Raw genomic sequence first — 26,651 nt, forward strand, 5'->3', positions numbered from 1 at the left:
TCTGATCCAAAATAGCAACTTCAGCTCAGGGATAAGAAGAGGATGGATCTATCCCTTTCCTTTAGCAGATCTTCCCTATTAGGCAATAGCTGGGGGATGCTTTGAAACAGACATTAGGATTCCAGGCTAGAGGTCCTCCCCACGTGGAGTTCAGAGAAGAGGATTTTCCTTTTTGCTGGCTTGCAACATCATGACCATTGCAGAGCGGCTCTGAGGCTAGATGGAAACAGTGACCACCAGCTTGCTTTGCTATACATCTCCTACTGGGACTCCTGCCTGTTATTTCTCTATGGATTTAGCATTTGAGTTTCAATGGAATAAAGTATTGGGTGAATATATTAAGCCCTGTTTCCTGCACTAATGATCTTGTGGACTCTTGGACGGTTGTCTCTCCAAAAGGAGAGAAGAAAATCCACAATTCACTTGCAGACGGATGTTCATTGCTCAATCTGAACTAGCCGAGTGTCCCAAAAGTGGCCAGGCTGGTTTAAAGGTGCCAGCCCTACATCCTGCTATCTGAAAACCTCCACTCGAATGAGAGCTGTACAAAGTTCCATATGCCAAAAACAACTCTGACGCCTGCTCACTACAGCGAGAAGTTTGTTGCAAAGCAACTAGTCCTGGTTGCAGCTGTCCCACTTACAGCTGCTCATGAAAGCATCTTCATGGTGGATTTTGGAAACAGAACACCTGATTCCTGTCGAGGCTGGTCCTGTGATAGGTGCACCTGCGCTTCCCTGCTGCTACTCCAGAAATGGGAAGCTCGACATGTTCCCTTAAGCCCCCTGCTTGCTAAGTGGCTTCCCTTCTTACCCAGCCAGTAATTTGCTTCAGTGGTACCGCTACCTTTCTGAGCAATAGGCATCCATCATAAACAGGTCCTTTGCTGACAATGGGGGCTTGCAGCCACTTCGAAGGCCTGGGCTGGCCACGTTCTTCAGGACATGTCGCTTTGTCCACGCCATTACCTGGCTCTCTTCGGCACCTTCACCACAATCTCCATGGGCTCCTTGGCTTTGTTGCGATAGGCCTGGCGGATGATGTCCACAGCTCGCTGGTGAGTCACGTTCTGCAAACTCTCCCCTTCCACTGCAACCAGCTCTTGGCCCGCCTATCAAAAAAAACCCCAAAGGAGTTAGAAAGGGAGGCCCAGCATTCCTATATGTTTTATATTGGGGAAGAGATGTAGCTCAAGAAGAAGGACTGCAGCTCAGTGACAGAACATCTGCCTCCCATGCAGAAGGTCTCAGGTTCAACCCTGAGCATCTTCAGGTAGGGCTGGGAAAGACTCCTGTCTGAAACCTGCCAGGGAGCTCTTAGAGCAGAAGAATGGTAGGTGCAGCTACACTTCAGAGCTAGAGTCACCAAATATACACGGGAACCAAGCTGTCTTAGCTATGGTGATGCTGCATGGAACAAGCCCCTCAGCTGACCTACCTTTCTTGTGTCTCACTTGTGTAAGCAGCTCCATCTTTGCTGTGCCCCTTGGTACTCGGTATATCAGCCTTCCTTAACCATCCAGATGTTTTGGGCTACACCCTTCAGCCCCAGCTAGCATGCTGACTGGGGCTGATGGATATTACAGTCTAAAACAGGAGCAGCCAACATGGTGTCCTCCAGATGTTGTGGAATACAACTTCCATCATCCCTGACCTTTGGCCATCTTGGTGGATGGGGATTGTAAGCCCAAACATCTAGTGAGCACCAGGCTGGGGAACACTGCACATATTCTTCAGTGCTGGTTCCTTGGATATGATGCCCTCGGTGAGCTCCCTCCCCTGAACGAGACCTCTTTCTCACTGCAATTGTTGCTGCCCAACGACTTGCCTCTCCCATTGCCTTGCCCATTGCAAGGTGTGCAGAAGTGACTGCTCTTGCTCTTTGCACTGCTCAGGAGGTTGAAGAGGGGAGGAAAAGTAACAACAAGGAGGAGGAACAGTATGTCCAGGAGCCTCCAGAGATTGGCAGCGGGTCCCCTGTTCAGATGTGGACCTTAGCAGATGCCCAGCAATGCCATAAGAACAGTCTGCTGGAGCAGGCCCATCTAGCCCATCAACCTGTTCTCACAACTGCCAGGCAGGTGCCTGTAGGAAAGTGGCCAGGAGGACCCAAGGGCAAGAGCACACCCCTTCTGCAATTCCCAGCAACTTGCACTGAATCCACAACTGCCTCCTGTTGTCTTTAAAAGCCATTCCAAGTGGTGGCCATCACAGCCTCCTGTTGGGGAGAGTCCCATAGTTCAGTTACGTGTCAAGTGACAATGCCGAGCTGGATATTGCATCCTGAATTAGCAGAATAGCTGGATCCCTGTGTATAGCAGTAATGCAAAAGCTAAGCTGGGGAGAGAGAGAGACTCCTGTCTGTGGGCTTGGCAGGGAGGTGGTCTGGCCGCAGAGAAGGGAGCTTTGAAGAAACTGGCAAGCCTTAGGTCAACACCCTCCTCCACCACCAGCAGCCCTCCATAAATATCGCAGAGGAGTGTCACCTGTGCCTCTAGCCAGCCATTGACTGTTTCTCCCCGCCACAGCAACCTGGGGGACCATTAGGCCTCCCCCCCTCCAGAGCCACCTGGCAATCTGGGCCTGCCGTCCCCTCAGTGAAGAGGCCACTGAGGGGGAAATCTAATTACAGCTGCTCCCGGGGACAGATGAAAAGTTGCCTGGTGGGCGGGCGGGAGGGCCAAGGCCCACAATGGTTCTTTGTCAGCGCCTGGCCTCATTACGCAGGCCTTGTGAAATGCCGCACAGCGCCCTGAACCGTGGGGAACCCTGAATGGCACAATGGGGTGTGTATGCCCGCCGCTGGGGCCCTTGGCCTCATTATAGGACAAAGCACAATGAGCGTTTACTTGGTGGGGAGGGGGCGGATGTCTTAAAAGGGTGAAACCGCGCAGGGAGGTAGGGCTGTGGGGATGTCAGATGGGAGGCGCAACCCCTTTGCCATGGAAGGGGCAATGTAAGTGGGTGGGGTGGGGGTCAGGTTCCTGGTATGGCCACCATGGCACGCTCTTCTGTTTGGGAGCCAGGAGACTGGCTTGCTCAATGTGGCTTGGTGGCTCCTTAGAAAGCTTTGATCACTCTTTCGCAAACACAGGGATCAGTGTGGCTCACTTGGGATTCCCCTGCTTGTGATCTGGTGATCCCATCCCAGTCCTGTGGTGATGGACTCTCAGACATAAATACTCTGGAATAAGGTGGGTCTGTTTTGTAGAGATGCCTTGAACCCTAGTTGTGGATTATGGGAAAATCCTGTTTTGCTAGCATAACCCAGTGTGTCCTCATACTGGGACAAAAAAGTGGGATAAAAACGTCATTGATTAATGAATAAATAGATCCAGGCTTTGCTGATTAAGGTCTCCCTCCCTGGCAAAGGGATATGATATGGCACACTTGAAGGATTGTTATATTACCTTCCTGTATATGGATTTGACTGGCTGAAATCTCTCTGTCTCTCTTTTTTTATTTCTTCCAAATTAGTCCCACTTATGCACCATGATTTTTAGATTACAATGGTTTCATCAAGATCCTACAAGCTGCAATAGATTCCTCCATGCAGTCTTTTTCAGTTGTACAGTAAAAGTGTGCTTGCATTGAAAGCAATTTATTAATTCATAGCAATAGGAACAGAGGAATAAATTTAGTAGGTTCTATGTGTCGCAATTCCACACAGAAGCTACAGTCCTGTTCATCTTTGGGGATTAAGCTCCCTTGCACTCGGGAGGAGTTACTTTTGAGTAAGCTTGCATAGGATTAAGGCTGCATGAACAGTGGTGTAGAGGGACAGGCTGCTTTGATGGGAGGAGGAGAGAGGAAGAACAGACTGTAGAGACAGCAAAGCGAGAGTATAGGGATTAGGAAAGGAGAGAGATTGCTGCCTGCTCTATGACAGACTCCCCTGGGTGACCTTGGCCAAGTTGCTTCCCTGCTAGTATGGGGGATAGGAGGGAGGGTGCTGTCCTCCTCTGCTGGTGGGTTATGTGGGGGGGGGAGGAGCTGGGTGTGCAAATACTGGCTCCCAACAGAGCTGCTGAAGCAACTGCACAAATCCTATTGAAAGTGCACAGAGTAAGTGTTGTTTGCTGCATGCTGCAGAAGCTGTGTATGTTGCTGTGGACAAGCTGAGAAGAAATATATAATGGCTATGCAAAGATCAGCTACACTAGGGACAACCCATGTGCTGCGCTCCAGATTCTGTTGCCCTCACACCATCCCTAACCATTGAGCCATGGTGACTTGGGCTGATGGGAGTTATAGTCCTGTAACATGGAGAGCACACACTACATTGGCTTCCTGGACCAGACTTTCTCCACCTTGAGCCCCCAGATGTTGGACTACAACTTCCACCATCCCTGGCCACTGTTCCTGCTAGCTTGGGATGGTGGGAGTTGTAGTCCAATAACAGCTGGGGACCCAAGGTTGAGATAGGCTGGCCCAGACCAGACTGAGTAGTGCTTTGCTGTGGGCCATGGCAGATCGTAATACTCAGCTGCTAAGTAGAGAAACAAGGTTTGTGGGTGGGGAGTACCTGGCCTCTGTATGGAGCTGGTGCCGCTGAAAGCCAGCCTTGCTTTGCTGCTCTGCTTACCTCCAGTTCTCCACTCAGGGATGCTGCTCCCCCCGGAAAAATCTTTTCAATCTTCACCATTGGCTGCAATTTGGACTCTATCCCACCGGAAATACTGATCCCTGGAAAACAAAGTAGTTCTCTGTGAGCACTCGGGAGTAAGTTGGAAAAGTGGCTGAGCCAATACAATCCACTGCCAATACCATCCTCCCTGTCTGGAGAAGAGGAGCACCAGGTGTGCCAACAGCCTGGAACAGCAGGTGGTGCCAGAGAGTGGCGCACATGCTTCGCTTGCTGGCAATTCGGAAAACAACAGGCCTGCAGACTCCTTAAGCACATGGTCTTCCAATTTGGTGTCCTGGCCTTGTGAGGTAGCAGGACCAAGCCAAAAGTTGTTGCTGCTGGAACAAAAGACTCGTTTCTCTTTCCTCACAGCAATTGGACTTCTCCATGACTGTTAAAAGTGGCATAATAGTGCTTTAAAGGTGTGGTGTGGATGAGACCTAATTCTAAACGGGTGTTCACCACCTTGTTTACCTCCAAAGCAGGGTAGTCCTGCTGAAAAACCAGAGAGGTTTCTGAACTTTCCCTTGTCATCCTTGGGCAGGAGAAGGAGAGGTCCTTCAGCCTTCCAGATGTTACTGAACTACAGCTCCTGTCCTCCTTCCCCATTGGCCACACTGGCTGGGGCTGATGGGAGTCGAGTCCAAGCTCCCTTCTCCTGTTCTAGGGAAATGGGAAGTACAATCTAAGCCAATACAGGGGAACACAAGCAACCTGGGTGGCAAACCATTGCAATGCTCCTCCCAGACTGAAGGAAGTCTGTAGCTGCTATCGACTTTGCTGGAGGTGACAGGAAGGGCTATCCATATGTGACCCCCCTCCCTTTGATACCTTCCAATGAATTGAAGCCTGAAATCTCAGATCTATTCCTTTCGGTAGTCTGAGATTCCTCACCTCGTAACAGTCAGAGTTGAGAGCTGTTTCCTTAGCTGTACGCAAATCACCCAGAAGGAAGGGCTGGGACCTTTGCTTCCATTTCCAGGGCTGTCAGCGGTGCCTTTAACTTACCCAGAGACTGTTTGCTCTTGGACAGGTTGACCGTCAGCAGCTCATATTCCTCCTCCAGGACATCACTGGGGCCATTTTGGAGCAGGTGCTCTTGGTCAGCGGCCGGGGCGTCCTTGAAGAGCTGCTTCAGCTGGGGCCTACCTCTTCGGGGCCTGTTGACCGCAGAGTACAGGGTGTCCTTGGCAGGCTGGACGTCCCCATGTGGCCCCCAGACTGTGGCTTTCCCATGGCTTGACTTGGGTGTGCGAGGCCTCCCTCGGCCAGGCCGCCCGTCCCCTTGCTCTTGGGGTTGCCCCGCCTCTTCCCGAGGGGGTGCTGCTCGCGTGGGGCTCGCTGACATTTTTGCAGGCTTGCTTAGGAACCAGTGGGGCTGCCCACCGCCCCCAGCAGTTGAGGCGGAGATGCTGTGGGAGGCGTAGGCATCCACTGGCACGTCGGGAAGAGGGGTATAGCCTCGGGGGTGAGTCCGTCTAGGGCTGGACGAGAGCTGCAGGCCTTTCATCCTATCCTTCAGCGCTGCTGCTGCTGCTTCCTCCACCTCCCCTCCTTTCTCCTTGCTGGTCACTGGCTTCAGGAGGAAGCTGCCCCGGAAATCTGAAACCAGAATCACAGGATGTGACCATCACCCGAGCAGCCCTCTCCTAGCAATCCTCAGAAAAAGGGAAAGCAACTTGGTGAGATGGGTCTAGTATCTGGATGCCTGAAGTGAACGTGGAAGGAACCGTAGCTCCATGGGAGAGCATTTTCTCTGCATGCAGGTCTCAGGTTCAGTCCCTGGCTAGGAATGTTCCCTGCCTGACACCCGTGAGAACTGCTTCCAGTCAATACCAAGCTGTTTCTACACCTATGGTCTGGGTTTTAGGTAGCTTCCTCTGTCCCTAACTTGTGGAAAGGACTGGAAATGTGTGGTTGAAGTTGGCTAATACTTCCCAGTTCCTTGGTTGCACTGGAACTTCCATGCGGATAAGGATTTGTGAAATGGCAACCAACTTCAACCTTGTTCAAAACATAACATTTTGAGTTAATGTCGCCATACTGAATACAAAAGAAATGGTTGTCTCGACTATGCTTCCTCAGCTGAGATTTTTTGGAGTTGTGTGTGTGTGTGTGTTAGCAGGAATCACAAATATGGCCCGTCCCATTGGTTACCACAATACCTATGTGCCATTCTTGGTTCCTAGGTAAGGAGCACGTCAGTCCAATGATCCCCCTCTTTGCAGAGCACTCTCTCTCCCTATGAGCAGAGGCTCACAGAAGATTTTCACCAGCCCTGCTGCCTGAGTTAACTGAACCAGAAGTGCCAGATATTTGGGCCTGACACCCTCCTTTGCCAAACACACACCACATTTTGTAGAAACCCCAACGCTGCAACTAGAACATCTCTTGCAAATGAAATTAAATGTGCACATTCATGCCATCTGTGTTATAACTCACTCCCAAACTCAAACTCAAAGTCTTTCCCCCCACATTGATTCCTAAGGACAGTATTTTGGGAGGGCTACATTTAAGCACGGTGTGTGTGTGACCCCAAGGATGAAGGCTGGAGACTCACCAGGCACTGGGGTGATGAGATGTCTCTTGGGAGGTGTTTCTTGCTGTGCTGGGCGGAGAGCAGGTGACCTCACTGTGAAGAGGGAAAGGTGGACAAATTGAGCTTCATTTTCTTTTGCACAGTGACCTTAGGTGGCATGGTGGCCAGCCCTTCTTCCTGGCTACTTTCCTCTAAGAGGTTAATTTCTAGAGAAAAGGGGGCTTCCGGGGCTTCGGAAGTCAGGCCTTCTTCTTCTATAGAAGGCTTATTCACCCTACTCCCATGAGAGTATTGTGTATATACATACACAAAGCTAAGCTCACACTCTGTGATGAAGGAGGATGTGCTATGTACATGTTCAGAAACTTCATCGTTCTTTGCATTAAGGATGGGGGAACCTGAGGCCTTCCATATATTGCTGGACTCCATGTTCCATCAGCCTCAGCCACCGTGGCCAAGGATCTGGGATCTTGGGAGTTAGAGCCCAGCCCCATCTTCAAGGACCACATGTTTCCCTTCCCTGCTTTATGCAACTCCAGGCTCAGTTGCTGGCACTCAGGGTAGGTTGAAGGCACAACCGGCAGTGCAGACTGGCAAGCCAAGGGACTGACTGGGGCCCCTAGATAGTCAAAGGGTCCACTGCCACTATTCTTACACTGCACGGGGCAATTGCTAGTTGCATGAATGGCACGACATCCATTTTGCCCATGGGTGTAGCCAAGGAGGGCAGGGGGGCAGCTGCCCCCCCTAAATCAAGTAAATCAATAAAAAAACTAAGTTTCTGCCCCCTAACATGAAGCCTGCCCCTCCCCGCAACATAAATCCTGGCTTCACCCATGATTTTGTCTCTTGGTGCCAAGAAGAACTGAGCAGAAAAATCAACAGTCATTTGGAATAAATATTCAGATGGTTTGCAAGAAATGTTGATTCAGCTGAGCTCTCCCCAAATCACCCCATTTGCTTTCTTTTCAGGACAAATAAATAGACTGAAATAATCCTTTCCTCGTGGCAACCCTTTTAAATAGGAATGTTTTCCACCAACTGCTTCTAGCATCCATAAAATGAAAGAGAGCTTTGAGAAGCCCCCCCCCCAATCCATCACCCTCCCCCAATATAAAAGTAGGTGGGGGAGGGAAAGTGTCCCCCTCTTTCTTCCACCTGTGATCCTTGCTGGTTCCTTTCCCACCTGTTCTGCTCTTCAGGGCATCATAGGCTTCGAGCTCCACCGGCACAACCATACTGTCAAAACGGCCCAGATCCGTGGGAGTGATCACACTCCTGTTAAAAAAAAAGTGGGAGAGAAGACTCGTGGGTGTCTGGTGGCTCACCTCTCTGCTCATGCAATGCAGCTGTTTTGGGGGAAGAACATGGCAAATAACCAAAGAGCACCAGAAGGAAGCAATGGTCACCCTGGGCAAGGCTGGGATGATGTGCGCTTCCCTCCTGTGCTCCCTCTCCCCACCCTCTGAGTTTAGTGGTGCAGTTCACCCTCCCACAGTTTATTGCTTCCTGTTCCTACCTGATATCTCTGAGGAGAAGCAACTTTTCAGGCCGGTCGAGAATCGCCAGGAGTGGCCTCACCAGATCTTCCACCCCACTTTCTTGGATGTACTGTGTGTTGGGGAAAAAGTAACCATCAGCAGAGATCACCTGGCTATTCAGTTTGAAGCAGCAGCAGATCCCCTGATCCCCGTTACTACTCTTGTTGCCCAGCTCCCTCAAAAGGGAGCCCATCTTCCCCTAGGCTCAGTTGATGGGTGGGGAGTTTAATCCTGCTTTCTGTAGGGAACTCTCTCCCAGGCTCTCTCCCAAGTAGGACTGAACTGCCTGGGCATCAATGGATGGCTTCAATCCAGCTTTCTGTTGGAATCCAGATGTGAGACAGGTGTTCATTTGGGGGAAATGGGGAGGCCTGGCAGGCCAAAACTGGGCCACAGACCAAAGGTGGTTCCCCCTCCCTGACCCAAAGTTGGACTCATATGCCTCATCCTAGCTTCAAGTGGGCAACGTGTGGCCCCAGCCCGCTGCAAGCAATCAGTTCAGACTTCTGACAAGAGTCAGGCTGGGAGGGGAGACAGAGAACAAGGCATGTCAGAGATACAGTGTGGTGCTGCTGTCACAGAAAGAGCCCAAGAAAATGGGCAGCTACCCCACATTGGGCTCTGCTTCTTCCCATTGCTGGTTTCAGCGCTGCCCACCATTTGTAAGTGGCCCTCAACAGATTACTCCCAAGGGAGTGTGACCCTTGACAGGAAAGTCTAAGAGAATACAGACAGTGGACCTATCTGCAGACTGAGCCATTTTAATCAGAATGCTATCCTTAAACATTTTAATAAAGCATTTCAAGGTTGCAGTCCTAGACACACGAGAATGTAACACCCACCCACCGTGAACACAATTCAACATGCATAGGGCTGAATTGCATGCTTGGAGGTGGAAGTCTTTATTAGTTTATAGGATTCCTGATAAGCGATAAGTAATCCTGCCCTTAGCGGTCTTAGCAAAAAGAAACCCGTTTCAGGGTGGCTGCTGCATCAGGCTATCAAGCAATCCTCTCCCTGCCCTAGTTTCATTTGTCCCTCTCTGCACGAAGATTAGTGCCCCCCCTCTCTTGGGCTTCACAGAAGCAATCTTGGGAATGAGTTTCAACAATGTGCTAGCTCAGAGCTCCCTCTAGTGGCACATCAAAGGCCAACAGGAATGGTGAGAAGTGGGAGGTACCAAACTGGTGAGGGCAAACAAGTGTCCCAGAAAAACCAGGACATCACATTTTTTCTCACAAGAGGACACTGGCCTTTTTGGGTGCTGTGACCTCACGCAATTACGCACAGCAACCTCCCCCATCTTGCATGGCACCCATGCCCAAAAAGCACTGGGGTTTTTTTGGGGGGGGGGATTGCAGTACAAAATGGTGCAAGATCAAAGCACCAAAAATGGCCGCTGTCCTCTGGTGAAAAAAAAAAAGGGAAGATGGCATCCCGGTTTTTGCCTTTGATGCATTGGAGGGTATGTAAGACCTTCAAAGCTGCAGTGAAGGTTGGATTGCCAGACATGCCAATGCCTGCTTTGCCCTACCAGATTTTCACCCTAAACCTGCACAGAATAGGCTCCAAATAAAAGCAAGCAAACCAACTGTGGCCACAAACACTCTTACTCCACTTTAAGAGTCGTGTCTCTCCCCCCCCCCCAAAAAAAGTCCTGGGAACTCTAGTTTGTTAAGGGAGCTAAGAACTGTTTGAAGATTTTCAACACATCACAAATCTCAGGATTCTTTGGTGGGGAAGCCATGACACTTAAAGCAAAATGAGAGGCTCTTAGTTAAATGAATGCAATGGGTGCAGACCAAAGCCTGCCAAACCATGTGCCAGAGTGAGACAAAACACAAGAGCCTCATGTTGGACCATCCTGTTAATCGTCCTGTTTGGCACAGTAGTCACCAACCTGCTGCTTCTGGGAAGCCTGTCAGCAACAGAACAAATGGGATGCTTTAAAGCACAGCCTTACAGAAGAGAGGTGCAAACGTAACTGAAGGCAGAGTGAGGCAACTATAGCTCATAAGTTGTTGCAAGACATTTCACAATCAAGGGAGAAATTGGCCCATTCAGGCACCATGGCACACATGGCAGCTGTCCTCCATCCTTACCCGAGTGCAGTGTCTCAGCACAGCTGCTACTTCATCCTCCATCAGCAGCTTCCTGGCCATGTCTTCAATAAGCAGCAGGTGGCTCTCAGTGACTTTGCTGCGCTCCGTGCCATTGTACTGGGGAGAGGAGCCCAAGGAGGGGAAAAGGCGGCCTTTTTCTGGGAGGGGCACCACAGAAAGTCAGTGCAAAAACATAATCCGGGAATAACAAACCATGAGGCCATTAGCCACCTGGAACCACAAGCCTGAAATGTACGCATGCACTTGAAATCTTTTGTCTGTGGGTAACTACTGGCATTGCACATGCAAGTTATTCTGTACCCACAAGTACCCCAGTGTAGATGAAGATGGTCAGGGTGCTGGATTTGGATGTGGGATGTTCAGGTGTTGTACATTCACAGCTGAGAAAGGAAAGGCATGAAGAAGTAGCAATTGATAGCAACACACACACACACACACACGGGTTTCCAAAGGCATGCTCACGCAAAGCTACATGCTTGTTGGCCAAGGCACGGCATGCCTTCCTGCTCAGTTACCCCGTCTCAGAGTGCGGGTGACAATCTTCTGTACGACGCTAACTGCAGGCAAGAGGGTGAGATGGGAAGAAAGAGCAAAGACAAATAGTTTGGAATCTGTAGTGGAGAAGGGCAAATTGGAGGGAAGCGGGGGCCATTTTGGACTGGTCTCTGCTCTGTCGGATGAAAAGGGAGAAAAGGAAAACTACTGCCATTCTGCCTTTTGGAGAAGTGTTTTTTTCCCCACAATTTGTGCAAGTCTGACAGACAATGCTGTCTGTACCACCTACTGGCTCCTACAGATTGTTTTATGTGTGTGTTCTTCAACCAGTCATGGTGGAATAATTGTGCATTAGTGATGGGTTTATACCGGGCCATCCACACATCTTTCTGCTTTCTTAGTTGTCCTGCGATGTTTCCCCAATGTTAGTGCATTCTTACCATATAGAGGGGCACGTCTGCGTCTAGTACAACACAAGTGAAATGATGCCCCCCCCCCACTCCAAACATTTGTGGTGTGAAAAGTTACAGGATTTCAGCAGCGAGTTACAGAATGTGCACTGACTGCACAAAGCAGTATGCACGCCTTGGACCTTTGCAAGTGCAAACAGCAGCAAAAGCAGAAGGGTGTATGACTGCCCCAATAGCATCACGAGCACAAATAATCACAGAAAAGATGCCTGAAGAAGACCATATTCCCTCATGGTCACACCTTCCAGGGCCCACATACCAGTGGTGGGTGTGGCCAAAATGTATTACTGCACTTCAAAGGACCCAGCCCAGCCAGGTAAAATAACTAGACAAGAGCACGGAGCAGGGCCTGAGCAGAGTTTCTGAGGACCAGAGAGAGCGAGATCTGGAGAAGGGGCCACATCTGGCTCCTGGCCCTGAGGCTCCTCCCCCCTGACATAGGGAGGCAGGCCAGTATACAGTACAATTCTCTGTGCCACATTTCCCCATGTTTCGACTTTTCCTGACACTTCCAGTTTAGTGATGAAATGCTGAAGCAAGGGTTATGACAACTTGTTCTGCCAAATGTAACCTCCAGAGGATTAATGTGCCTCACAGACAGACTCTGGCCACCTTCCTGCCTGTAGACAGACTCCTGCTCTAGCTGCTTCACATCAAAGCATCTGCATTTGGCAAATGCACTTCCATTGTGCTCCCTTGTTGCTTGGGGCAAGAACCTCCCAACCAGTAGAAAGGATGAAAGGCCAAATGGAAAAGCCCTTAGCACAGAATGGAAGATGCTGTTTCTCAGTGCTCTACTAAATGAACCAACAGCCCAGTCTACGTCCACCTGGTAAAATGGGCCCCTAATCTTGGCTAGGCCAGATTCCGGGGCCTTCTCTTTTGGTCATGGTTTGCGGAGAGAAATGGACAGCCAAGAAAGGAACAGAAATTCTCCAGCTCAGCTGTTGATATAAATAGGAATGGTGATTGGTTCCGCTGCCTGCTGGCTGGCAATCACATTCAGGCTGTGTACACACTATAAGCTTTAAAGCACATTCAAAACACACTCTTGCCCTTTCTGAGTATTGTAGTTAAGGGTCACTGGGAATTTTAACTCTGTGAGGGGAAATGCTCACACACTTGACAATCTATTATTTCCCTGCTTCTGTCCCTGCCCAATAAAGGGGGAAAGCCTTGTAGTTAAAGGTTCCCTTCTCCCCACCAAAAATCTCAGTGGATCTTGCTGCCATGCGCAAGTTTACAATCAAGCAGGACCAGAGTACTGTGTTCTCTGGAGGATGCTAAAAACAGGACATCTTTTTGTTACCTTTCTCGCCATCAGACCGCGCTGGCGATTTGGACCGCCTCTGTGTCTCTGGTGACCCAGCTGCCGAGCTTGGCTTCCCTGTCCGGGTGCTTTTAAAGAACAGGTTCATGAGGGTTTTGGAGCGCTGGAGCGTGGCCTTCTTCTCCGGGGAGACCGGCTTCTCTTTCTTCCTCTGGCGTTTCTCCTCTGGGGCAAGAATCCAAAAGTCATACCTGAAGATCACAGCCGTGGGATAACCCAAAATCTGATCCTTCCCCACTCCAGCCCCATTGACAGTGTATTGTGGGTACCATTTTAAGAAGGAGAAGAAAAGGTATCTGATTATGTAACTTTCTGACTCTGCCTGTTAAAAGGGGGCCAGAAACCTTCTGCATGATGGAACAAAATGCACAGACCAGTATCTTTCAGATGTGCCATGGGATTTTCTCCTCTCTGCCTACATACTAAGGACCAGGACTGTTTAGCAATAAGGTACATTTTCAGAACTCCCTACTGGAGAAGTGGTCAATCAAATCCCTGTGGATAGGCTGCAAGCTGGACAGGAACACAACAGCACTCTGCCCACCTGCGATTCCCAGCAGCTGATATTCAGAGGTGTAATGTCTCTGACAGCGGAGGTAGAACACAACCATGGCTAGTAGCCACTGATAGACTTATCTTCCATGAATTTGGCCAATCCTCTTCTCTTTGCTTTATCCCTCTCTCCTTCTTCCTCCATGAAATTATTTCCTGGGTCCACATTTAATATTTGACATCAAAATAATGTTGCATTAATGTAGAATGAAACGGGGAGGGAAACTGCAACCCTCCTGATTTATACTACATTATTGCTATTATTGCTATAATGATAATGATGATAACAGCAGCAGCAATCTCAATTCTCTCAGTATTTATGTAGTCAAAACAGAAAGGTACCCCTATCACCCCAGTGGCTCAATAAAGACTGAGCATGCTCAGTGTGCATGGAATGCTCCCTGGGGGGAAACGGGACATGGGGAGGGCGACTGGAAGGAGTACCTAGAATCCTGTTGCAGTTTCCATGAACCATGGTACGAATAATGGTCCCATGGCACCTACCATAAATGGTCAGATAGCTCTGCGATCTCTTGATGGGCTGTCGTGGACGGCTGAGTGCCAGAAGGAGGGCAGTTTTAGGGGAGGGGTCTGTTGTCTCTCTGCTGGCAAAGGGCCGGTGCTTCTTCAAGCGGAAGGACTCTTTGAGGCTCTCGGTACGGATGGCGGTGTCTTTCAGGATCTTCATGGGCTCCACAACCCGTCGGGTCTCCATCACCAGACTCCCCGAATAGGAGGCACCGTCCGACAGCGGATCAGTCTGCATGGCGGTCTCTGCTCTCTCCAAGGTGTGTCTCTGGACTGGCAGTTCAGCAGAGATGCCAACATCCACCATGCAACTTTGTGCTGCTGAGCTGGGGATCGGGGCCATGAACAGGCCATTCATGGAGCTGAAGGGGGTCCCTGAGGAGTAGGATGATGCAGAGGAGCTGGATTCCGAGGTCTGGGACAGCTCCTGCAACTGGCCATTGGTCACTGTGTGGAGCAAGAGAGAGACAGAGAGAGAGAGAGAGAGAGAGAGAGAGAGAGAGAAATGAGCATTATAGGAGTCTTTCTTGTTTTGACAATCCATGTTAGTATAATAAATGCACAGAAGCTACCCATTATTGCACACAGGCCAAATGACTTACATTGCTTTTGTTGTGGGAATATTGCATTTCCACAGCAAGGAATGTGCTACAACTTTGTATCTGGGGAAAAACAACAACCCCAATTGTTGTGCCAGATAGTTCAAGCACTGCTATTATTATTGCTGTGTGGAATGAGATTATGAGTGTGCCATGGATACCCACCTGATACTGAGTTAGATGTACAGTGGTACCTTGGTTCTCAAATGCCTTGGTACTCAAACAACTTGGAGCCCAAACACTGCAAACCCGGCAGTAAGTGTTCTGGTTTGTGAACTGTTTTCGAAAGCCAAACATGCTCCGTTTGGAGTGCCACACTTCCGTTTTGAGTGTTACGCTGAGGTCTGTCTATTTTTGCTATTTATTTTGCGTTTTTGTTTTTGTGGCTCTTTTTTGTTTTTGTGACTGTGTGGAACCCAGTTCAGCTACTGATTGATCGATTGTGTGACTGCAGTACATTGTTTATTGCTTTCATTTTATGGATCAGTGGTCTCATTAGACAGTAAAATTCATGTTAAACTGCTGTTTTAGGAGTTGTTTTTAAAAGTCTGGAATGGATTAATCCATTTTGCATTACTTTATGGGAAAGCACACCTTGGTTTTGGAACGCTTTAGTTTTGGAACGGACTTCTGGAATGGATCAAGTTTGAGAACCAAGGTACCACTGTACCAATGTCCTGACTCACTATTAGGCAGCTTCCTATGCTCCTCTGAACTGCTGTTTTCTTTCTTCGTGCAACAGACTCATAGATCTATGCTTTTACAAGCATGTCCTTAAGGGTGAAAATGCCAACTGGGAGGAGAGAATTTGAGCTCCATCAACAATGGTCTGTGCAACACAGCACCCACTCCTGGGCTATTCTTTCTGCATGTTTTGTCTTTTGATGACACTGCATTCTTTGCAAACAGCCCAAACACAAGGGTGAGGGAGGAAGGAGGGTTGTTTTCTGAAATGCAAGGAGGGAAAGCAATTTGCTTGCAGGATGCCCTGGCACTCCTTACTCATCCTTAGCAAAGCAACATCCAGCATATTAATGTAGACAGAAAATTGCATTTGTGTCTTACATCTGTTGAGCCAGCAATACTCAGCCACCATTTCCTTGTATGCAGGGAACCTCCCCGTCTCCTAGATGGAAAGCACAGAAGAGAGACACAACACGTCATGGGATCATTTGCTGCCTGCCCAGCACTGAGCGGTGTCTTCAGAGGCTAACCCGATCCCAGGCGGAGAGACACTTTGATAAATAATGCATCCCCCACTGCCAGGTCCCTTCCCAGCTGAAACTGAATCTGCTAAGTCTCAAGAGTCTGGGTCCCACAGCGTCTTGGGGAGGGAGTTGCTGGGCATCACAGAAGGCAGCAAGAAAGAGAATTCAGTGCTGCTGCTTTGGCAAGCAGCTTCTTAGAGGGCATGGTCTCTTTTTTGGGACACTTTTAGCAGAAATGGAGGGCTTCTGCTTTCCACCTCTAGCAGCTACCACTTCCTAAGGGCTCATCAACACTTTCGCTTCACCCGTATTTTTTACTTTCTTTCCACTTGACCGGTATTTTGATTGTATTTTATACCAGTTAATTCGCCCTGATTCAAGAGCTTTCTTCTTTGTTTTGTAGCCATGTCTTGTAAAAATCTTGCCCATTGAATCAGATCTCATTAGATGTGTGGAAAATCCAAAGAGAGATTTTGCTTAACTGAGCTTCAGTTCAGTGGGTAAGATCAGATTTTTGCTAGGGACAGCTGCAGAACAACGAGAAAAGCTCTCAAACCCTGGGGAATTAATGGGTACACGATATGATCAAAAATAAGGGTCAAGCAAAAGTGTGGATCAGCCCTTTATCAAAATAGTAGTCTTTGCTCCCTGGCCCTTTGTAGCCTGCTTATTTATAAAGTGCCATTTTCCTAGGCCAGGGTGCCATGCTCTCTGCTAAGCCATAGAAAGGATGTATCCTATGTCTGGCTAGGTAGAGAAAGAGATTACACCTGTAGGAAGCTGACTATGGGAGCTGGTGAGAACTCTGACAGCATCCAGCAATCAGGATATTGGTGCCTCGTCTCATGGCCCTAACCTCCCACAGTAATGGGACCACTGGGTCATCCTCCCATAGAGTAGCACCCCTTCCTATCCCAATCTTGGCCCAGCACTTGGCAAGGTACAGGCCTCACCTTGATGGTCAGCATGATGTGGGTCTGCCCCTTTAGCACTTCCACTGCCTTGCTATGGCTGATGTCATCAAACTTGACTCCGTTGGCTGCAAGGACTTGGTCGCCGACCTTGACCCCATGAAGCTCAGCAAGCCCGCCGGGATCCACTCTGGGAACGATACAACATTAGGATGATTATTCTTGAATGGGAACAGTGAGGCTTTGGGCAGGTATACAAGGCATTCCAAGTCAAGTGAACAGGACAAGGGGAACTAGAACGTGTTCTTGGCCAACAGAGAGGGGAAGCTGTCAGAGGGTTGGGCCTAATGACCCTTTGGGTCTTTCCAGCTCTCCAGTCCCAGGATTCTATGACAATAAGGGTGGTAACAGCTCTGGTTCCTCCTAGCACAACTGGAAGGCATGTCCCTCTAAGGCACTTTCCCTCATGGCTCTCAAAGGAGAATGAGGTGTTAAGAATGGACTCTGAAAACAGAAGAGCCTTTTTTACCTTCTCTTTAGATTATGGTTACCAGATTTTTTTCAATGAATCCGGGGATACTTTTTTTTTTTGGGAAGCTGATTTAGCAACAGGGAGTCAGTAGTGGGGATGGTGAGGCAAAAGACCCTGGGCCCAAGCACACATGCATATTGTATAAAGGTGCAAAGCCCTTCTTTCTCACCCTGAGAAACATAAATGCGCAGAGTTTTTAAAAAACTGGGCAATGGCTGCCCAGCCTCCCCCGATCTGTCAAAACAAAAGGGGAAGGGGGCGGGAGATCGGGGGAGTCATGGGTGTGCGATGCACCATTGCCCAGTTTTTTAAAAAAGTCTGCACATTTAGGCTTCACGAAAGAAGGGCTTTGCACCTTGCCCGGCAGAGAAATCGCGCGCCTTGCGCCGCTCCTGTGCAACGGCCACCTGCCTGCTAACAGGCTGGCTCCGGGCTGCTGAGGCTGCCACGTTTCCTGGGGACAAATTTGCAAATCTGGGGACATTCTGGGGATGGAATTTGTCTGGGGAAAGATTTGCAAATCCGGGGATTAGATTGGAGGTAACAGCCAGGATGTGAGTGACTCCTTCTAATAAATTCACCAATGGCTCAGTAAATTATTGAAATGACCCAGCTTTTAAACTAATTGTGGAAGATTGGCATAGGCCCCGTAAATGTATTCAGAGCTGAAGATTATTTGTCCCCAGATCATAGAAAGCCATGGATCAAATCTAATGATGTGGTCATGCTACAGAAGGTGACATCAGCTGTGGCTTCTCTGAGGCTGCATGCATTTGGGACTGAACAAACTTGATTGAAAAAGTCTAAATACAAGAGGCAAGAGGGCTGCTACAGTCGCATACAAATGCTACATAGACACAAGATAATACTACAGACATAAGATATGGCCATTTTACTCTAGATTAATTAACCTGAAAGAAGGATCTATATTTGGTATCAAATTCAAATAAGATTGAATAACCATTACACTCACAGCCCTGTACCAAAAGAGTGGGGGGAAATCTACCTTTTTCTCATGATATACCTAACCCAATTTTACATTTAAAATGTGGATCAAGGCTGTTAAAGAGCACCTATTAAACAGATCCATTAAGTTCAATAAGATTTACACCATAAACCATAAACGTGCATAATTGAGGTTCAAGCTAGCTCTGGCAGTTTATTCTGCTGCTTGCAAAGTGAGCAAGGATAGCAACCAAAACAAGTTCTACAATGTACTACTGTATTTCTACAAATACAGTACATATCGTATCATTATGGCTGGAGCTTCTTAATAGAAATGGTTTCTATTAAGTATTATGCAGGGATAGTAAACCTAATCTTAGGCTGCATACAAACCATACATTTAAAGCACATGTCTTCTTCCAAAGAATCCTGGACATTGTAGATTGTTCAGGGTACTGGGAGTTGTAGCTCAGTTAGGAATAAATTACAGTTCTCAGGATTCTTTGGGGGAAGCAACGTGCTTTAAATATATGGTGGGTACTCAGCCAAGGTGGTACCAAGATTCCAAAACAGTTAAAAGTGGCAAGCTCCAGTGTGAAACAGCTCTTTAGTGCTCAATCAGAACAAAGGCAATTCAGGATTTTTCTCTGGGTTGATGTTTGCTCTGACTGGGCACTAAAGAGTGGGTTTTCCCTGAGAACTGAGTGGGGTGAGCAGAAAACTGCTCAGACTCATGCTTTCAAGTGGAAGTGTGGACAAGCCTCAAGACTTACTTGGAGACGTAGATACCAAGGCCATACTCTTTCCCCCCACGGATGTTGAAACCCAAGCAGTAGTCATCAGAGGTGGTATACAGGTGAATGATCCTCCGCCTCCCAATCTCAGAGCTCGTGTCTGATGGAGTTGAGCCACTCCTCTCCACAATCAGGCGCTTGTTCACCACATCAACCCTGTTGCGAGATAAAGAATTCACCCAGTATTCTGGACTCTGGGAGTTCTACACAGGCCTTTCCCCATGATCAGCTGAAATATTTTTGAATGGAACTTGGAAAATCAATAAGCCCATAGGTGGCGGGCAGAACGTAACCAGAATTGCAATCTGGATGTTGAACAACCGTAACTGAGACTTAGGAATACACCCAAAGAACAGGATGATTTATTTATTTTTTTGTACACAGGGAGGGTTCGCTCTTCTTCCACCTACCCCAGCTATCACCCTGAGAAAAATGGCTCTCCCTATTTGGCAATTAGGCTTAGAGGAAAGCTTCCATGGATGCAAATGGGAGCTTTTCCCTCTTAGGGATAATTGCCATGTGGGGGAGTGGGGCTGAGGAAGGAAGGGCGAGAAAGAGAGAGAGAGAGAGAGAGAGAGAGAGAGAATGAGAATTAATGTGTCCATGTGTGAGACAGAAAGAGAATGAAAGCAATGTGTGATGGCTCCAGCCACACTAGCATATGGCCACCTCTGAAACAAAACTTTATTTGAATCAGGGCTTATTAGGGCTGACACCCAAGACACCAAAACATGTCTCCAGAACATGCTTTTAACAGGGCTTGAGCCTGGTCATTTCTGGTTTCAGAAGAGAACCTCTCCATGCTGGATCTGGGGATGATGTATTGTATTTTAGGAAACTTATATCCAGTGCTATTTTTCTAGTGTTATATGTCACAAAGTTTAATGAAACAAAAAACATGAAATTCAGTCGTGGATCTTTCACAGTAATGAAAGACGGAATACAATATGTACTACCAACTGTACGGGTTATGAATGCTGTGAATAATGCTTTTTCCTCATCTGAAATGAATAAAAGAGAGAGAGAAAAATAGGTATTGATTCCCTTTCCCTACTGCTTATGGAAGCGAATGTGCTTCATCAAGTCAGTTTTGATGAATTTATCCAGAGTTTTGCAATCAGAAAACTTTGAAAGAAGCTATTTTAATTTCAACATGTCTTGTGTCATTTCCAGAAATAACATGCCGTTTTACAGTTTAGCATTGTTTGATTTTGAATTGCATAAGGGGCACCAAAATCTTTTCAGTGCTTAGGGGCTCTAAAGGCTTTAATCCAGCCCTGCTGCTTACAGAGTCCCATGCATGCCCCCTTGATCCTCTTCTGTTTCCCTCTTTCACATTAGCAGATGATTTCCCAGCCCTCTGCTCATCACTGTTCATTTCCTATCTACATATTATGCACAAAGCCCATGTCCAGCCTCGTTTCCCCATGTGTTTTAATGGCCTGTTTATTCATCCCAATTTGCCTACAGGGAGCTTTGGCGATGTCACCTAAAAGCAGGAGTTAGCCCACATTTTCCAGTGCATTTCCCTGTTACTTTCCTTAATACAAAAACTCTGATCTTTTGAGGTAAGCTTGCCATATGTGAGGAAAATTCCTGACACGTCCTGGTTTTCAGGTGTAAAAAAGGCGTCCGGGGGGCGGGGGGATTTTACCGAATCTGCAAAATGTCAGGCAAAACCCAGATGTATGGCAATGTGATGGAAAAAGCAGCGGAAACAGCTCCAAAAGCTTAAAATCACTATTTCCCCCCAAATTAGTTTGGTGGTTTCCTTAAAAAGCTCTACAATTTTGGGGGCTTCCTAAAAAAAAGTTTGCGGATGTCATGAATTATACTTTTAAAATATGGCAACCCTGTTTTGAGGGATCATTGCATGACATCCTAGTCAACTACAGCTGGCTACACAACACACGTTTAAAACGCATTCAGAGCACCTTGCCCTCCCTGCAAGAATTCTGAGAGCTGTAGTTTGCTAAGGGTGCTGGGAATGCTAGCTCTGTGAGGGGTAGGCCACAGTTCCCAGGATTCTTTGGTGAAGGTGGTGGCGTGCTTTGAACGTGCTTTAAAAGGTATGGTGTAAACACAACCCAAGCAGTGCAACTGTATGTGATTGAACCCCACCTGGAAACAGCAGTAGTCTGGAAGCGCCCTAAGTCAGAGGGGAGCATTTAGCCCAGTAACCCCAGGTCACCTTGACCCGTCCCTCTCCTGCACCCTGGTCAGAGTTCATCCCGATAGCATCTCCTTGCTTCTCACGAAACCCGATCGCACCTTCTCTGCTCCGCTGAGCCCAGCACACTTGCCTCGGCCCTTACAAACAACACATTGTGATTTTTGGTTACCCAAGGGCCTGCTGACAATAGGGTGTCACCATAGCAGGCAGTTCCGCTTACCATGTGGTCTTTTCTTTGGAGAACTTTATCCCTGGCACTTTGCCCATGCGTCTCACGACCATCCGCAACCGGTTGTTCCCCGTCAGGACTTTGACTGCGCTTCCCATTGTAATGTTCTCCAAGCTCACACTATTAACCTCTGTGATTTTATCTCCAACACACAGCCCAGCCTGTTCTGTTGGTATTAAATACAGGTAACTCAACTTGGGCTAAGGATTAGAGAGGGTTTCTCTTTCCTGGTTTTCTTTAAAAAAAAATTATTTTTTTTTACAGTATTACTAAAATGGCAAAATATAAAAGTATATAGCACACACATTTTAGAGTAAGGCAGGGTTTCTAAAACTTTCTACTCCCAGTTGAAACAGCTGAAAACTACTGAGGTCTACCTCAGTCACAAAATGGTGGTTCAGGAAGCAGAGTTTGGAAAAAACAGCTGGCATTTACTGACATTGTTTCCCACTTACCGTATTTTTCGCTCTATAAGACGCACCTGACCATAACACGCACGAAGTTTTTAGAGGAGGAAAACAAGAAAAAAAAAATTCTAAACGAAAGAGTGGATGTATGATTTTTGTGGTTCATGCTGTGGCCACAGACATGTGATCTGACAGTGAGTTTGGAGTAGCCCAATGCAAAAATCCTGAGGATCCATGTGGATCCGTGCTTTGTAACCACATTTTAAGTGGGGAGGGAAGGAAAAGCACTCAAGGGACAAGGAGCACGCGTGGGGTGGGTGGAGAAGGATGCTACTAATAATGCAGGAGAGGGGTTTAAGGGGAGAAGAAGCACACGTGGGGTGGGTGGAGAAGGATGCTGCTAATAATGAAGAAGAGGGGTATAAGGGGAGAAGGCTCCTCTCCTCTCCCACTTTGCTCCTTTAAAGCAAGCAGGCTCTGCTTTTCTTCCTCCTCCCCGCTCATCCCCGGCTTAGCGAGCTGAAAAACTTTGCTGCTATGTAGCAAGCTGAGTGGGGAGGAGAGAGGGACAGAGAGCCTGCTTGCTTTAAAGGAACCAACCGGACAGGAGCCGCTTACACTCGTGTAAGCAGCTCCTCTCCTCTCCCGCTTTACTCCTTTAAAGAAGCAGGCTCTCTGTCCCTCTCTCCTCCCCACTCAGCGGCTCTTCTCCCACTTTGCTGTTTCAAAGCGAGCCACGGAGGAGGGAAGGAAGGGGAACCATGGATCCTCTGCTCACAACTGCAGCAGATCCCCCCCCCCCGTAGGCATTCCCTCCATAACACGCACAGACATTTCCCCTTACTTTCTAGGAGGAAAAAAGTGAGTGTTATGGTGCAAAAAATACGGTATATCTAATCCATCTTTGGAAATGGTTAAAGTCTGCCACAGCATTGTTCTTGTGGCAAGGAGTTCAATGGGTCAGTTTTCCTCAGGCTAAGTACATAATTTGCTTTGGAGATATTGTGAGGGCCTCCTCATTTCAGGCAGGATTTGCTGATTCAGGGGCTCCAAGTGAAAAAATCTTTTAAAAATATTTTCCCCTCCCCATTCCCACATGACCCTAAAAGTATTTTTACCCATCTTCTGTAATTTCTTCTCCCACTCTCCTTTCACACTCAACTTCTACCTAATTTCTGCCCCTCTCCCACAACTACAAGTTTCTTTCATCTCTCCTCCTTGGTCCTTAGACATTTGCTTCTTCCTCCTGTAAAAGCTTATCTCTCTTATCCCCTTCCTTTATATTCCCAGTTTATATAAATAACAACAGCAGGCTTTTACTTTATAATTTCCTTCTTTGGCCCTTTTGCCTCAGAGGAGGGAGAGGACCATGTATACCACATTGAATTCCTTGGGGAAAAGGTGGGCTAAAAATGTAATAAATGTAATAAATAATAATAATAATAGCCTTGATAGCATATTTTCTCTCTCTGATTAAAAGACTTATTCTTCACTGGAGCTCTAAAGACCTGTATGCATGGCTCTTGGAGAATCTGACATTTTGCGATGTCATGGAATTCTATACTGATGTGCTTCCAGAACTACTTAGCAACGTGACACATAAACATTGTCTCAAATAAATTACTTTGCTTGGGTTTTGCTGCAACCTCCAGACATGGGTTAGGTCCTGGAGAAGAACTGGTCAGCACTGGAAGACCACTTGCTGGCAAAGATTTAAGTCTAGGTGATTTTGCCAGTGTTGCAGGGACTAGAATGAAGTTCTGATTTTATGGATAGAACATCCGAGCAGCTTGTTGTCTCTTTTTAAGGCTGGGAGGATTGGAGAGATTTTGCTTACCTGCACTGCTGCCCTCCTCCACCTTGCTGACGAAGATACCCAGGCCATGCTCCGAGCCTCCGCGCACACTGAAGCCCAGCTTCCCATCTGTGCTTTTTTCCACCGTAATGGCATTGATGGCATCACTCTCATCACTGTTAGCTGTCATGGGGATACAGCATGATATAATTATGAAATGACACCACTAAGGACACTCACTGCGCTGGAATGACCAGCAAAAGGAGCTACTCATGATCCTCTACCCTAACACTGGGAAAGTGATAGTAGAAAGAATTGCAAGAGAAATATGCCACACCTCCCTACACTCTGCATTTTAGCCTCCCTTCCCCATCATTGTGGGTCCACCAGACCCAGAAATGTCATCTGGGCAGGCTGGAGGGCATGCCATGAAATCCCTGACAGTTTACTTCCTAGGGAGACATGGGCGTTTGTCAAAGTATGTCTCCTCTGTCAATGCACACATGGATGTCCTGTCTAATATAAATGATTACAATACACACAACACAAACCTAGAACTGCAACAAGCATCTCCCCCTCCTGTTCTCCTATCTGGCAGCAATATTGTAAATGCCTTCACACCCTGGGAACATGGCCAGCTCCAGAAGAGTCCCAACTAGAACTGCTTTTTTATGTGGATGTGATTTTATACTATTTTATTTTGCTCTCAGCTTTTCAATTTTGTAATTGGTGTTTTTATCTTGACACTGGCTATTGACCGTAATAAAATGCCTGCAACATGTTAATAGGAGCTGTGGGAGTGGCTTTGTTCAGGGCAAGGTCAAATGAGGAGACAGATCAGTCTATTGGAGGGGGTTGGGGTTGGGGTGGCAGGAGCCTTTTCTCCTCTAAATCTCTAGATTTTGACCGCTATATATCAAGGAGCCTGTAAAATGTTCTATATGACACCTATATGTTTTGCTACCTGGGGCAAATAGAAGAATGGGGGAGGGCAGCCCCAGAGAAAGTGTTAAGCTCTATCTCCATCATGGCCCTGATCCAAATTAGCTCTTCCTCACCCTATGATCCCTATGGTTGCAATTCACAACTAAAATCAGGCCCATGCAGAACTTGTCTGAGGCCTGATGGAGGAGTCTTGTTAGAATAAAGTTATAGACCCTGAACAGTGTAAGTCTGGCAGGCCTGGTGGCACTCCTCATTTGGCTGGCTTAGCCCTCTGAGGCCTGGAACAGGTATACCCAGCTGTATCTCACCCTCTCTGCTCGAGCCTGTTTAAAATGCACCCTGTTTAAAAAGGATCCACAGTTCTGCTCATGGACTTCTCATACCGTGTCTTCTTTGGTCCTCAATCAGAAAGTGGCAGCATAGTAGAAAGTCCCGTTTTGCTGCGGCTCAGCATTGTGGGAGGCTGCCTGAATCAATTTTATCTCTCTCCCTCAATGTAGAGGCTAATTTAGGGGAGAACGCCTGGTTCAGTTGCACTGGGTGCGGAGCCTTGGTGTGCCATAGGGGCCACTGCAACTATAATGTAGTATGGAAGGCAAGAGGTATGGGGTGCTGAATTTTGAGACCCCAAGTTCTGCCATTGCTCCATGTCCTCTTATCTCTGCCCCTAACACCTCATTTCTTTGCACCAAATAATTGCCGAAAACAACCCATCCTATATAACATGAGGTAACATTTACTTCCTGGAATTATGCATATTACAAATGCATGTTTCTAATTACAGTGATACTTCCTAATCACATAATTGGCTTATTTACTAATACTGGAATGTATATAAAATTGCAGGGCAATGAGGTGTGCGCGCTAATTGGCTCTCTTGGGTCACAGCAACTTCCTCATAAATCTGCAACTGATCTTGCAAGGAAAGGAACAAACAGCACCATTTGGCTATGGCTCTACTCCTTTGCAAAAGGATGATACCAACTCTCTCCATCCAGCCAGGATCTGGCTTGGCTATGTAGGTAGAAATCACGTCCCTTGCACACTACCACCTCCCACCTTCATCCCCAACGGTACCTTCAAGGGGTGTATTGATGAGGATAACTCTTCCCATGGGGGACGAGGTGCGGTAGTCCCGAAGGTTCCCATTCAGGAGCCGGTTCTGCCTGCTCAGCAGGAGGCGATTGGCAGTGCTGATGTCACTGCTGGAGCCCCGGGAGTGAGTCGGGTAAATGATTTCGCTCTGGAATGAATCAGGAGTGTATGCCATGGCAGGACAGGGTGCTGGTTATGCACAGAAGGACTCTCGCTGTCGGGTCTCTTGATGGGTTGGAGAAGCACACTGCGCTTGGGCCTGATTCCTTCAGGAAAGTTGGGCGAGTTTGTTACATTTTGGCCCCTTAGGTTGCTTCCCACCAGCGGAAACCGTTGCTGGACATGTTTCCATCAATCATAGTATTACCTCTCGTAGACTCATTTTGTTGTTGTCGATGGTGATGTTACCACTGAGGATTGTCCTTAGGAAAATTCACCTATTTTTAAAATGCAGGATCCAATGAAAACATCTTGCCTCTCATGGGTTTAGATTCATGCTCTTTCTCTGTCTTCCAGACATGTATTCTGTAATAATAGTAGTAGTGATGGTAGTAGTAGTAATACTATCATTTTTTTACCCTAAAGCCTTTAGTCAAATTTAAGCCCTATGCACATTTAACTGGAAGCAATTCCCATTGAATTAAACAGGACTTATTTCTATGTAAATAAGTTTAGGATGGCTGCATGGATTTCTTTTGAGTTTGTGGTGCAACAAGAACATGTTTTATGGCACTCCAGAAGTCTCCTTGACAAGGGAGCATACCCTCAGTCAGTCCCTCTAGTACCTGAACTTTTGAGGACAGTCATAACAATA

The 26,651-nt window shown here is 47.6% G+C and overlaps 1 protein-coding gene across 1 annotated transcript; it reads right to left on the minus strand.

The window, feature by feature from the left end:
• Positions 1-447: 447 nt before the first annotated feature.
• PDZD7 (PDZ domain containing 7) lies at positions 448-26,299 on the minus strand. Its single transcript, XM_081863962.1, has 15 exons — positions 25,820-26,299; positions 23,840-23,980; positions 21,587-21,761; positions 19,173-19,349; positions 16,965-17,112; positions 15,869-15,929; positions 14,181-14,651; positions 13,104-13,289; positions 10,809-10,966; positions 8,685-8,776; positions 8,352-8,443; positions 7,187-7,258; positions 5,635-6,228; positions 4,585-4,685; positions 448-1,111 (listed from the first exon to the last, which is right to left on the minus strand). Exons 1-15 carry the CDS (start codon positions 26,010-26,012, stop codon positions 965-967), a joined length of 2,808 nt encoding a protein of 935 aa, XP_081720088.1. The 5' UTR covers positions 26,013-26,299; the 3' UTR covers positions 448-964.
• Positions 26,300-26,651: the final 352 nt, after the last annotated feature.

This window comes from Podarcis erhardii, assembly GCF_964252035.2.
Source record: "Podarcis erhardii genome assembly, chromosome: 5".
NCBI classification, from domain to species: Eukaryota; Metazoa; Chordata; class Lepidosauria; order Squamata; family Lacertidae; genus Podarcis; species Podarcis erhardii.